Below are 15124 nucleotides of genomic sequence, written 5' to 3' on the forward strand. Positions count from 1 at the left end.
ATTTTGCTAACCGAAAACCGCCGCTCATTATTCGGTTATTAGCGGTTAACTGGTCAGATTACTATGAATTTTATATTAAACAAATTGACGTGTCTATTTTGTGTCCGACACATTAAATATTGCATTTTAAAATACTGATTTATTTTTATATTCTAGCATATTAATAAAACAAGACAACAGAGGATTTTCACGCACCTGGAGTGTTTAGCACAGAAGAGCAGAATAAACTAAATAAAATGAATAAAATAAATAGGACTGCTCTAAATTATTTTCACTTAAATAAATAATTTATATTACAAAACGAAAATACTGACTGATTCTTTTTAATAACCGGCATAGGCTGTTTTTTTCCAATCATATGTTTTTTCTTCCGTCAAATAAAAATCGCAGACTTCCTCAAATTGCTTGCTGCACGGAAAATATGCCTTTATTTAATGCCCCACTGTTATTATTATAAATCACAAAACCTTTTTACATTTTTAATAGAAATCATTATTTTAAAGATTATGTATTGCTATATGGTTTCCTCTCTCTCCCTCGCGGTTCAAGTGCCCGCTGCGTGATGAAAAGACAACAACAACGCGTGCATATGTAGACTTTTTGTAAACAGTTTTGTTGTTTAAATATGATATTACATCAATGTGCATGCATGCTTTATAAAGCTGTAAAATAAAAAGTTAAGTATTTGTTGCGTTTATTACGCAGATCCAGGTCAACATCAGCACTGGTAAGCATCAACACGTCTGTTTCAAACAGCAATATTCTTCTTCCATTTTGCTTCTTTGGCAAATGTGTCTGTAGGCACGGGTTATACGTTATAGTCCCGCAAGTTAAATATGTCTTGCAGTTGAACAAGGGGCCGAAAACGAGCCGCACCACACTGCCTTTATGTTGACAAGGAAAAAAGAAGAGAAGAAGCGCGGTCCTCTTATGAAACGACAGAATCAGCTGGGTATCGATTGTGCAAAAGTGTTGCTGTCTGTGTTGTTACAATTGTAATATTTAATAATATCGTGATTTTCAAGATTTGTAAATTCATACAGCTCTGGATAACTTAAAACAGCGATTAGACCTTCAGAGCGGTGTTAATGCGTCCTGAAGAAAAGCGAAACGGCTATAAACTCCAGCAAGATAGAGTGATTATATACAGAGCCATATACCTTTATCTATAAATAAAGTTTAACTATAGAAACGTTCATCTTAACTGAAAGCTTCGTTGAATTTGCCACGCATCGCGCACCTGTCAGTCAGTCAGTCAACACGTAACGCCAAAGGGTTAAACAGATTTACTGTACGGTTACAGAAAAGCTTGCGCTGTTATGATTCACTTACCTTTTAATACGTTTTGGTGCGATTATAATCCGCTATTAAAAGCAACAACAATGACTGAATGTTTTGAATGGGTAATGTAGCCGTAGAGGGATGCATTTTGGTCCCCGCCTTGGAAGAATAAATGTAGCGGAAGCGAGAGTTTTCACAGCACGAGCGCACGATCTGACAGCCTTCACTCACACACATAGATCTTGAGCCTTCACAGATCAACAGGGGAGAGCCTAGGTGCACTGGTCACTGAATCCATACGGGCCACACGTTCTGTCTTTATATTCTGCTCTGTGTTTGTCATAAAGTCATCTGAGCTCAATGATCAAGTTTGTATCAAAATCCGAGGGCAAATCTGCGCCCTCACAGCGGTTTATCATAAACTTTTCATCGATCATTTTCCCCGCGATTGACAGCAAGAACGAACACAGAAGCATTGATGCTACATGTGTTCAAAAGAATCTAAAACGCCAAAAAAAGGATAAATTATGTCACATTTTAAAAAAAAATACATTCTGTATCTAGCTTACCATTTGTACTGTGGCTCTGAACTGTCAAAACACCTCTAAAAAAGGCTTTTTCAGACATGACATATTTGTACACATGTACATTACTGTAACCCGTTTTATTCAAGAACATTTGAGCTGGTTTTAGTCCCTAGCTCTTTAATTTTCATCTTATTTAAAATATATTTAACTTGCTTGTTAATTAAATCCCATTTTGTTATTTAACCTTTTTAATTTTATGCAACAGTCAATTTGCATGTTAGTTTGCTATGAAGAAAATGAAATAATGCAGTTTTTGCATGCTGATTTGTGTGAAATCGTGAATATAGGCTATATATAATTGAATATATAATTTTGAAATCATAGCTTTTTTGCTTTGAGTTAAGGCTATTTAGTTTAAAAGAGCAGAGTTTCTGCTTTTATGAAGTTTGCTGTATAAAAATATAACATTTTGAAATATTTATAATTATCGGCCTATATATATCGGCTATCGGCCTCCAAGTCTAGAGAATGATCGGTATCGGACAAAAAATCCATATCGGTGCATCCCTACTAATAGGTAGTGTAATCTGCACAACATTAAGGCCCAATCCCAGTTCTATTTTTGTATCCCTACCCCTACCCCTTGCCCTTCCCCTTCCCCTTGGCCTTTAAAATTGAGGGTGAAGAGGAAGGGCTTTCAAATTTACCCCTAAGAACTAGGACAGCACTACAGCACCTGCACACGTCATCATATGCCATTGCGATCTCTTGCTTTATATGAGATCAGACGATCGTGACTGCTGTAGTGATTCTAGCTATTTTTTGGTATTTATCTTCAGGAAATCACTGAAGGCATATATTATGTTATCATAATGATCTAATGTGGCAATAAAATTGTATCTATACTGCGCATTTACACAGTGGCCATATTCATTTATATAAACACACAAAAAACAACATCAACATTATAGAAGACACTGTAAAACGGTCATTCCCAGCAACTAGACATTACTGACAGGGTATTTGGGTCATCAAGCGGTTTTTATTTTAGCTGTTTTTTTTATTTACAAGCATGACGTTAAAACACAAATGCAGCTGTAAATATATTAAAACATGTGCTTGTTTGTTGTAAAAATTTGTAATAAAGACAAAAAATACTAATTTGTGGATCTCCTTACTTCCAGGTGCTGCGATCCTGCTGTTGTAGCTAGTGTATTTTGGGAAATTTTCTTACCCCTTGGTTTGAAGTGTGGTCCTGAAAAATCTTTGTTCGAAGGGCTATTCACCCCTTCCCCTTTTCCCTACGCCTTCAAGCTAAAGAGAATTGGGTAAGGTGAAGGGCTAAGGGGTAGAATTGGGATTGGGCCTAAGTGCAGTGTGGGGGTGAGAGGGTGCAGTGTTTTGACGTGATCCAGTTATGTTGTGCTTCTGTGACTGCTGATATTGGTTAAAAATATAACAGTCAAAGTAACTAGGTTTATTTCGATTTAAATAAATTTAAATCAAATAAAACATATATCTAATATTTTGTGCGTTTTTTGGGGGCGTTTGGGTTTCAGGTTTTGGACAGCTTTTTGACTGGATAAAATTAGCTATATCTGACAACACTGATCAATTCCAAAAATCGCATGTAGTTTTATTATATGATCTTGATGAAAAATAAATCATGAAATCTACAGTAGTTTATAGATCATTTCAAATAGAAAATTTTATATTAAACTTCTTTGATTGTCCTTCTAACATTTTTGCATTGAATATACAGATTATTTACAGCACTTAAGAGTATATTTGCGCCTGCTCTGAAAGAACTGACTTACAAAAGAAAATACACTTTTTATCTAATGTATTTGAATCTTAATATGGGTTATTTTATTGATTTAGCAAATAATTGGATTTTTTTTACTTCATTATCGTTATTTATACACAAACCTAATAACTTAATTTTATAAATGTATTATTATGCAACTCTAATATGTGTGGAACATTATGAAATTGGTAGGCTACTTCAGGTTCTGACTAAATGTGCACACATTGTGAGCATCTGCAAGTCAAGGCATAGATAACCCACAGGACAGCAGGAACATGAAAACAAGGTCCTCTAAAGCAAACACTTGAGCAGAATTTGATTTGCCACATGATTTCTTTGCTTATTCGAGTGTGCATGTGCACTGTTCCCTAAGTAAAGGTACCGGCTAGAAAGCTTTGATGAAGATATGATATGCATGTCATTTTTCTGAACTTTTCTAGACAAAGCTTGAATTCATAAATGGAGTATACATCAGTGCAGTCATTAATATGGAATTAATTGATTAAAAATTAAACATGAATCACAACAACATACATCTATTTTAAGAATCATTTACGCACTAATAATATTACCTGAATTAAAATATTCAGTCAACTCGGATCAGCCATTCAAATCAGTTTGAATTTTATCAAAACACAAATGGCCATTTTTAAGTTGACTTCAACCACAAGCATAACATTCTATTTAAAACTCAAACAGGTATAAAAGACTTATATTTTGTGTTTTTTATTTATCCATGATATTCATAGATTTTTCTGCCAGATATGTGCACATATACATTTTATACATATATGTGTAGATATAATTTTATACATAAATGAACATTCGTATATGTTACTGGCATATTTGTTTACAGTGATGAAATGTTTCAGGTTTAATTTTGTCGCATTTTTCTTGCAAACCAATCTGAAAGTGGGCAAGAGTACAGGGTCTTTGTTGTTGCATTTTGCGTTTTAAATTGTGCCCCACATTTTCTAGGGCACAATTTAATTCTTCATTTCCACATTTTTTGAGGTTGTACATATATGAACATATTTTGCTGTCATATATGTATACATATATGCTTTATTAAATTATGTGACATATGTTTCTGACATATATATGACTTATATGTTTCTGGCATTTATGTGACATATATATGCTTCTGGCATATAAGTTACATAAAGGTTTCTGACATACATGTCACATATGTTACTGGCATATACTGTATGTGACATATGTTTCTGGCATAAATTTGAATTGTATGTTTCTGGCAAATATGTGACATATATGTTTTTGACATACATGTGACATATATGTTTGTGGCATATAAGTGACATATGAGTTCCCCTTCGGTTGGGGAACTTCAGTGCCATAGAGTGGATTGATTGAATCCACGAAATGGGAGGATTCGGTTCAGAAGCCGCTTGTCTGAAAGAGTATTGAACGGGCCAATGAATGCAATGAATTGGCAGCGTAAGCTTGCACAGGTGTACTTCATTGCCAATTATCCCAGCATATAAGCACACCTGGAGCGAGCAGACGCCATCCTTTTAGCTTCAGAGACTTTCTGATCGAGTCGATGAGGGTTCCTCCTGCTGTGACCAGCATTCTGAGCGAACGAGAGCATTCTCCCGGTCCAGAGTGTGTACACGCAGCGGCAGACGGTCGAGCTGGGTTTCTCCCTTGCCTGGCGTTCTTTGGGTCCGGTCCTCCAGAGCGGTGCGTATAAAGTTGCAAACTTCACAGAAAGAGCAACACTGTCGTGCAGCACGTCCTTTTCAGGACGGCGCTCCGACTGTGCGTTTCTGGATGCGGTGGTATCCTGTCCTCGGATGATGGGCACGAGCACTGCGTTGCATGTCTGGGGGGTCCAGCATGTTAATGCGCTGCTCGCGGGCAGTTCATGTCGTCATTGTGATGCCATGACTGTTGCGCAGTAAAGATCGCGGCTAGCCTTTGCAAAAGGGCGAACCACCCCAGTTGTCCCCTGCTCTGCAGCGGGCACTCGGGCAGATCTGAGGGTTTCAGCGAGAGATAATCCGTCGCCCACGGGCCCGCGGACCTCCCGCTCCTCTAAGCGCTCCATCCAAGCTTCGGGCGGGGGAGGCGATCCGTCTAACAGATGGTAGCCCTTACGCCCGATGACACCGGAGACCAGACGTCCACCGCGGCATCGGAGGGTGGGCTTTCATTGTCCGATGATGATCCAGACCCGCTCGCCCCCTTCGGGCTGGTGAGCGCTGTCACTACGGATCCTGAAACTGACATGTTAGCCGTGCTTTCCCGGGCTGCTTCGGCCGTGGGTTGGAGATGGTTTATCCCCCAGCTCCGCGGCCGGACCGACTAGAGGGGCGTTCCCTTCTTCCCGGAGGGGCACAGTAGGCTCACGCGGTCTTGTAAAGCACTTTTTTCTGCTCGTGCTGCGTGTCCCTCCACCCTAACCACTCTTGACGGTGGAACAGCCAGGGGGTATGTGGCGATTCCTCAGGTTGAGTGCGCGATGGCGGTAAATCCGCGCGGCGCCTCTTCTTGGCGGGGTCCGCCTCGTCTCCCATCCAAAGCCTGTAAGTTATCTACCTCCCTCGGAGCTAGAGCTTACATAGCTGCGGGCCAGGCTGCTTCCGCCTTGCATGCGATAGCCACCTACCAGCGCTACCTAGCGCAGGCGCTGGCCGAGCTGCACGAGGGTGGGTCCAACCCAGGCTTACGAGCTTCGCACCGCCGCCGACTTAGCTCTTCGGACTACTGAGTCCGCTGCGTGTGCGTTGGGGAGGACGATGTCCACATTAGTGATCCAGGAGCGCCACCCCTGGCTGATATGCGCGAAGTCGACAAAGTCCGCTTTCTTGACTTTCCCCATATCCCAAGCCATGTTCGGCGACACTGTCTGTGAATTCACCCAGGAATTCAAGGCGGTGAGAGAGCAGTTGGTGGGTGATGTCTTATCGGCGGTCCGTAGCCCGCTCCGCCCGCCGTGCCATTCATACCTGCTCCTCGCCGAAGGCGCCCGCCTACGAGAGCTGCTCCGCCCCCGCACACGCCTCTGGCGAAGCGAGCGCGTCGGGCACCTCGGAAGCAGGCAGCCCCCCTGCCCAGAACGCCACTAAGTCTGGCAACGGACCGCGAAGCGTCCCTGGGACAGGCCATCTGGAGAAGAGGGAACTTGCTCATACGCACAATCAGACTCGGCTATGCGATTCAGTTCGTGAAACGGCCCCCCAAGTCGCGGGTGTGTATTCACCAGGGTCAGCCCCCTTTCCGCCCCTGTCTTGCGAGAGGAGATTGCTGTCCTCCTGGCGAAGGATGCAATCGAGCTGCTCCCTCCAGCCGAGATGGAGAGCGGGTTTTACAGCCCACACTTCATCGTGCCCAAAAAGAGCGGTGGGTCACGGCCAATCCTAGATCTGCGCGCTTTGAACCGCTGCCTGCACAAGCTGCCGTTCAGAATGCTCACGCAGAAGCGCATCCTCCGGTGCGTTCGTCCTCTGGGTTGGTCTGCAGCATTAGACCTGATGGACGCGTATTTCCATGTCTCCACTCTTCCTCGCCACCGTCAGTTTCTGCGGTTTGCGTTTGAAGGTCGAGCTTGGCAATACAAAGCCCTGCCCTTCGGGCTCTCTCTGTCTCCGCGGGTCCTCACCAAGCCCGCGGAGGGTGCCTCAGCGCCCCTTCGGCTCGCGGGCATCTGCATACTCGATTTCTTTACGACTGGCTGATTTTTGCCCTCTCTCGGAGCAATTGATTATGCACAGAGACAAAGTGCTCTGGCACTTCCACCTGTGGGGGTTTCAGGTCAACCGAGAAAAGAGCAAATTCGCCCCCGTGCAGAGGATCTCTTTTCTCGGGCTGGAGCTGGACTCGGTCACCATGGCAGCGCGCCTCTCCGGAGAGCGCGCTCAGCTGATGCTGTACTGTCTGAGAGAGCTCGACAGTAAAATAGTGGTCCCACTGAAACTATTTCAGAGGCTCCTGGGGCATATGGCATCCGCAGCCGCTTCATGCCGCTCGGATTATTCTATATGAGACCACTTCAGCACTGGCTTCACGATCGAGTCCCCAGACGCGCATGGCACGCGCGCGCACACCGAGTCTCTGTTACTGCGCTGTGTCGCCGCGCCCTCAGCCCTTGGAGCGACCCCTCGTTCCTACAGGCCTGGGTGTCTCTTGAACAGGCGTCCAGTCTTGTTGTCGTTTCAGCAGATGCTTCCAACACGGGCTGGGGGGCTGTGCGTTGCGGGCATGCGGCTGCGGACCTGTGGAAAGGTACCCAGTTGCATTGGCATATCGCCTGGAGCTGTTGGCAGTGTTCCTCGCTCTCCACCGTTTTTTTCCGGTGCTGAAGCGGCAACACGTGCTGGTCAGGATGGACAGTACGGCGGCGGTGGCGTATATCAGCCGTATGGGGGGTATGCGCTCTCACCGCATGTCTCAGCTCGCCCGCCGTCTGCTCCTCTGGAGTCATGCGCGGCTGAAATCGCTGCACGCCATTCATATTCAGGCAAGCTCAACCGTGCAGCCGATGCGCTCTCACGGCAGCCTTGCGTCCTGGAGAATGGAGACTCCACCCCAAGTCTGTTCAGCTGATATGGGCGCGATTCGGGGAAGCCCAGATCGATCTGTTGCTTCCCCTGAGATCGCTCATTGCCAGTTGTTCTTTCCCTGACCGAGTGCTCTCGGCACGGATGCACTGGCTTACAGCTGGCCTCGGGGCATGCGCAAATACGCGTTTCCCCCAGTGAGCCTGCTCGCGCAGTTACTGTGCAAGGTCAGGGAGGACGAGGAACAGGTTGCTGGTTGCGCCCCTCTGGCTGAACCGGACCTGGATGTCAGAGCCCTTCCTTTGCGATAGCCCTCCCCTGGCAGTCCCTTCGAGAGAGCACCTACTCTCTCAGGGACAGGGCACCACCTGGCACCCTCGCCGATCTTTGGAGATTTTTAGACGCGAGGAAGACTTAGGTAACCTCCGATTGCGGTGGCTAATACCGTCACTCGGGCTAGAGCCCCCTCCCCGAGCACGCCTATGCCCTGACGTGGAGTCTATTCACTGAATGGTGTGTCTCTCGCTGAGAAGACCCCCGTAATTTGCCAGATCAGCGTTGTGCTTTCTTTACGCCGAGAGAAGTTGGAGAGCAGGCTGTCGCCCTCCACACTCAAGGTTACGTGGCTGCCATATCCGCTCTCATAACGCGGTGGCTGGCAGCACCGTGGGAACGCATAACCTCATCATCCGGTTCCTCAGGGGCGCTAACCGAATTAATCCACCCCGCCCCCTCTCATGCCCTCTTAGGATTTCGCCCTCACTACACAAGCCGCGTCAGATCCCTTCGATCCTCAACTCAGTATCTTTCTGTCCCTGAAGACAGCTCTGCTGGTCGCGTTGATATCGATTAGAGGGTCGGGGACCCGGAGGCATTTTTCGGTCAGTGACTCATGCCTGTAATTGGGCTGGCTTTCTCTCACGTCCTGAGACCCCGCCCGCGATATGTGCCCAAGGTTCCTACCACTCCGTTTTAATACGAGGTAGTGAGCCTGCAAGCGCTGCCCTCGGAGGAGGCAGACCCAGCCCTTCTTTATTGTCCAGTTCGCGTTTTGCGTATTATCCGGACCGCACTCAGATTTTAGATCATCTGAGCAGCTCTTCGTCTGTTATAGCGGTCGGCAGCAGGGAAGTGCCGAAGTTCCCACTAGATTGTGGATGCCTTTCTTTCACTATCAGAGCCGCGTCCCCCGAGAGCGCGTGCGCACTCCACTCGGAGCTTCGCATCCTCTCGAGCGCGCACACGCGGCGCCCCTCTAACAGACATCTGTAGAGCTGCGGGCTGGGTGACACCCAACACATTTGCAAGGTTTTACAATCTGCGAGTGGAGCCGGTTTCCTCAAGGGTATTAGGTAACCCTTGGTGATTGAGGAAACAATTCGGTAGGGTGTTGAAACACGCTTGCTGCGCCATTTTCCCTAACACGGAGATACGTGCGCCTTTTTATCTGTCAGTAAAGTTCCCCATCAGGTGAGCCCTGCAGATTCCTCCGTGGCCCCCAGCACTGACTCAGCGGAGGAGTCACTTGCTGGCCCACTACGTTGTAGGTCTGCCCGCTGGTCAGCCCGCGTTTTGGGTAAAGGTGCCTGCTACGCGTGATCCCCACTAGGTGATCCCATATGCTTATTCCGCCACGGTTAAGTCCCCCCCCCTGGGCGGACCCGTGTCTTCCCTCCCCGCTAACCACTCTTTTGCTATGCGTACTCCCCCTTTTTAGGGCTAGTCCATATGTAAATTCTGCCATCTATCCCCCCTTGGGTAACGGATGAACTCCGCAGCGTCCTCCCTATCGGGATTGCACGCTTCCCAACGTACTGTCGTATTTTCCTAGAATTATCTAGATGCTCACGACTTCCCAAAAATATATCTAAATCCGTAAAACTTCTGTTGAAGTAGGATAAATTAGGGCCAGGGACACGTTGGAGGACCGAGCCTCCCATGATGTGGGTGCATCACGCTTGCTTGACAATCCCCTCATCGGGGGCGTTGGTAAGGTGCAGTCATTATGGCGCTTTCCATACTTCTCCCATTTCGTGGATTCAATCAATCCACTCTATGGCACTGAAGTTCCCCAACCGAAGGGGAACGTTCGAGGTTACAGAAGTAACCCTTCGTTCCCCGAGGAGGGGAACGGAAGTGCCATACTTCGTCGCCATAATGACTGTCCCTTAGCTGTTTGAAAGTCTCTTCAGCTTAAAAGGATGGCGTCTGCTCGCTCCAGGTGTGCTTATATGCTGGGATAATTGGCAATGAAGTACACCTGTGCAAGCTTACGCTGCCAATTCATTGCATTCATTGGCCCGTTCAATACTCTTTCAGACAAGCGGCTTCTGAACCGAATCCTCCCATTTCGTGGATTCAATCAATCCACTCTATGGCACTTCCGTTCCCCTCCTCGGGGAACGAAGGGTTACTTCTGTAACCTCGAACGTTTCTGACATACATGTGGCCTACATGTTTGTGACCTATATGTTTCTGAAATACATGTGATCTATATGCAGTGGTGTAAAGTAACTAATTACAAATACTTAAATTACTGTAATTGAGTAGTTTTTCTCAGGAATTGTAATGTACTATTTTCCTTGAGTACATTTTTTGTGCAGTATCTGTACTTTTACTCCACTACTTTCCTTTAACCTGCTGTCACTACTTTATTTTTTCTTGTCTATGGGAATTAGAAAAATCAGTCCTGTAATTCTTGTCCTATCAAATCACACAAAGAAGGTAAATTGCATCACAATGAACTACTTCAAGACATGTGCACTTTACATTGCAGCAAACTGTTTGGAAGCATTAAAAGTGTCCAAAAAGATGTTTAAAATCTTTACACGCATTGACCCAGAGACTGTTTGAATCAGAGATGCCCAAACACAGTCACAGTGTCTGGCAGATTTTAGCTCTAACTTGCCTCAACACACCTGCACGGGTGTTTCTAGAAAGCCTAGTATGAGATTGATTAGCTAGCCCAGGTGCATCTTATTGGGATTGGAATTAAACTTTGCAGGTCACCGGCCCTCCAGGACCGAGTATGGCACCCCTGGTTTAAATGCATGTCACTGATGAGAAGATGATGGATATTTACAGTATGATGACCGAAATGGCCTAAAACACCCAGCAGACACAAGACGTCAACATGCCGTCAGATTCAAATTGTACCCTAACGTCGTGGAGACGCTGCATTTTGTTTGGAAATAAAAATCGGGTTTACATCTGAACTTATCGTCAGCCCGATGTCAATGTCCAATGTCCAACCTAAAACCAGCCAAATATCAACGTCTAATGATGTTACAGCTTGACGTTGTGTGGACGTTACCACTTTGACGTCTATCAGATGTTGAATTTTGGTTGCCATGACTGATGAATAAATGTCAGTATTTGACATCATTAGGATGTTGGTTTAAGATGTTGGCTCGACATTGGATTTTGGTCACTTTCTAACAGCCTAAATTAACCAAATATCAACGTCATTTGGTGTCATTATTGGTGTAAAAATACATATTTAATGCTTTGTTTATTCTCCACAAATAAACATGTAGCAAATTATAATAATAATGTAGATTAACTTGCATGCATATCCACATTAATAATCTGTGACAAACTATAATGTAGATTAAAGTGCTCTCATATCTACACCATTATTACTCTAGTAAATTAGCTCAAGGATATTCTTCTCGCACCTTTCCCTGCCGTTATAATGTTGCAAGTTATGATTCAGATTTCAAGGCTTGTGTACCTTCTGGAACATTATATAGCGTACTAGCTTAGTGGGAGGAAGATTCATTTGAACAGGGCTTCAAATGAATCGACTCTTTTGATCTGAACAAACGAATCGTTCAGCGATACTATCAACAAAGTTTGAGCAGGGTAACAAGATCAAAGTTTAAGACATTAGATTCATTAATATACACAGGCACCTTTCTTTATACAAAATTAAACTTTATTGACTAATCTAACAGAAACTAACACCTAACACAAACACACATTCATACAAGCATAGGGAAGAGTAACAAACGTGAGGTAAGAGGTTGAGAAGGTGTAATGATTGGAAAACCTCGGAGTTTGTAAGCACAAACCAAGCAAACCAAACGTAATCAAATTCAATATAACCCTTCTATTGTCTCTTTAGGGTTGAATTTAGTTCAAGGTGATACTTCCGGTCTGTTCGTGATGTCCGAACTACCGTTGTTGAGCGCGTGGTTCGCTGTCGTTCTTTGTTCCACACAAGGCTGTAGTTTCAAGTTGAAGCGGCAAAAAGGATTCTGGGCAGTGAAATATCCGAGCGCGGTGCGATTAACCCTTTCCGTCTGGGTTTCTGCATGCTTTCTTGGAGGTTTCTCAGTCTGTGAGGGAGTTGTAGAGATTTGAAGAAAGTTTCAAAACAGAGGCCTTTGGAGCAGAGAGGGGGGTTCTTCAGGAGTTGCAGTTCAAAGGGAGACGGGGAGAGAGAGGTTGAACAGAGAGGAGGCCGTAGCTCTTTGTCCCAAGCATATATAGGGCAGGTTCGGATCCACCCTCCATGGAAAGTTGACCAATTAGAAGCTAACTTCCTGGAATAATAAATTTATGGGTCTTTGTCTGAAGCAGAATAATTTGCATAGGCAAATATTATGCAAATCGGGACAGAAATGTTGAAGTCTCTTAAAATGTTAATATTTTGCACTCATATTAAAATAAAATGTCAACGATCAATTTGTACAGCGAGTGAGCTTTCCGAAAAGTCCAAACTTGAACTGTATAAGAGGTTGTTTAGCTTAGGTACAGTTAAACATTATATGCAGGGGTATCAAAAATCAAAATCAAAATCAAAAATATTAATACAAGAGAAAGGGAAACTTTGCAAAACATATGATTAAACATAAAGAGATGTAAACAGAATCTTCTCTGGGCAAAGTTGGCTCGGTTGTGGAATAAAAAGCTAAATAATTATCTGGCTGGCTGGCCAAAGTTACTACATTGGAGATCAAAATAATGTTGTCCTTAGACGCGGGCTAGACATTAAATTTTGGTCACCTGACATCACAACTTTAATCTAACCAAACATTAATGTCTTATGACATTGTGTGCCTGCTGGGCAATAACTAAATGCACTACAGAATGTTACTTTACACACACACATCCACAAATTACATGTAAATGCATCAACTTTTAACAGCATAATAATCATTACTCATGAGTACTTTTGAAAGGGCTACTTTTTACTCCTACTTTGAGTAATATTTACAAGAGGTACTTTTACTCAACCCACACTACATTTTTAGGCAAGTAATGGTATTTTACTTAAGTATGCTTTTTCAGTACTCTTTCCACCACTGCCTACATGTTTCTGACATACACATGACATATATGTTTCTGGCAAATATGTGACATATATGTTTCTGACATACATGTGACCTACATGTTTGTGGCATATATGTGACCTATATCTTTTTTGGCATATTCAATTCAATTCAATTCAGGTTTATTTGTATAGCGCTTTTACAATGTAGATTGTGTCAAAGCAGCTTCACATAAATGGTCATAGTAACTGGATCAGGGTATTTCAGTTTTTAGTGTTTAAGTTAATTTCAGTTTAGCTCAGTTCAGTGTGGTTTGAAATCATTGCTGAGAGTCCAAACATTGAAGAGCAAATTCATCGATGCGTAGCTCTACAGATTCTGAACCATGCAAGCCAGTGGCGACATATATGTGACCTATATGTCTCTGACATACATGTGACATATGTTTGATGCATATGTGATGTATATGTTTCTGACATATCGTCGCCTTAGAATTATAAGGTTCTATCTGACATTTTTGTCAAAATTGAGTTATTGACATATTCTTATTTAATGAAAACTTATTTACATTATGTGATGTGTTTTTATAAGTTGTTTACATTTTAAGACTTTTTATTTAAAAAAAAAAAAAAAAGATTTATCTACAAAGTCGAAGTCTAGCTTGGCTCTATAAGGTTCTATCTGCGAGCCAATCAGCATTTTTAATGCACGTACAAGGACCAATCAGGATCAGTTTTCTTTGTCATTTCGCCGGACTGCTCCATTGACAGCAGGAAACACCAGAAAGACAAAAATCACACAAAGTTAGAGTCTGCTAAATAATGCCGCACCACACAAAATTGAAGCGTGTGAAAAGGTGATGATTTAGAAGCATTTCTTGACATTGAGATTCATTCATCTTTTCAGCTTAGTCTCTTTACTAATCTGGGTTCACCACAGCGGAATGAACCACCAACTTATCCAGCATATAATTTACGCAGCGGATACCCTTACAACTGCAACCCATCACTGGAAAACACCCATACACAGTTAATCAAACACATACACTATGGCCAATTTTAGTTTACCCAATTCACCTGTACCGCATGTCTTTGGTCTTTGGACTGGAAACCGGGGCACCCGGAGGAAACCCACAGCAAAACGAAGAGTAAATGCAAACTCCACACAGAAATGCCAACTGACCCAGCTGAGGCTCGAACCAGCATTTTTCTTGCTGTAAGGCGATCGTGCACCACTGTGGCACTGCGTCGCCGACATTTAGATGAAATTTTACATTTTATATTGTTGAAAAAGAGATGAATATTAAAAAATGTATATATTAAATGTGAAATATATTTATTTGTTTACATATAGTCAGTGAAACACTTTTTTTTGTGTTTATTAAACTCATTTGGTCATCGTCTGTTTCTTTTAAAGTCTTTAAATTTAATATTAAGCCTTGAAGGGCAAATACTTAATTTAATTCATAGGGCATATAATTCAATAAATATGATTCAATAATTCATATAAACCATAAAGTGTCATAAATATTATTATATATTAATTAGATAAAATTAACATCCTCACTGGAAAAAAATATTTAGCCCAGCCTTGTAAGCTCAATTTGAACAAGAAAAAATATTCATCCTAAAACATGAATAAATATTCATTTAACTTTTTCAAGCATCAACATATTGTTACAACACCAACTTATATATTTTTTGATTGTATTTC

The 15124-nt window shown here is 43.3% G+C and overlaps 1 protein-coding gene across 11 annotated transcripts in view; it reads left to right on the forward strand.

The window, feature by feature from the left end:
• Positions 1–15124, forward strand: part of ntsr1 (neurotensin receptor 1 (high affinity)) — a 161027-nt gene that overhangs the window by 15833 nt on the left and 130070 nt on the right. The window contains exon 3 of one of the 11 annotated variants that reach the window (XM_073938760.1): positions 2993–3312. The exons of 9 other annotated variants lie outside the window; for them this stretch is intronic. In XM_073938760.1, the coding sequence (XP_073794861.1) occupies positions 2993–3140 (148 nt within the window). In that variant the 3' untranslated portion in view covers positions 3141–3312. Of the gene's footprint in view, positions 1–2992; positions 3313–15124 lie in introns of those variants that run through there. One more of the 11 variants, XM_073938770.1, reaches the window with a different exon arrangement.

The sequence above is a fragment of the Danio rerio genome, chromosome 23, assembly GCF_049306965.1.
Source record: "Danio rerio strain Tuebingen ecotype United States chromosome 23, GRCz12tu, whole genome shotgun sequence".
Taxonomy (NCBI): Eukaryota; Metazoa; Chordata; class Actinopteri; order Cypriniformes; family Danionidae; genus Danio; species Danio rerio.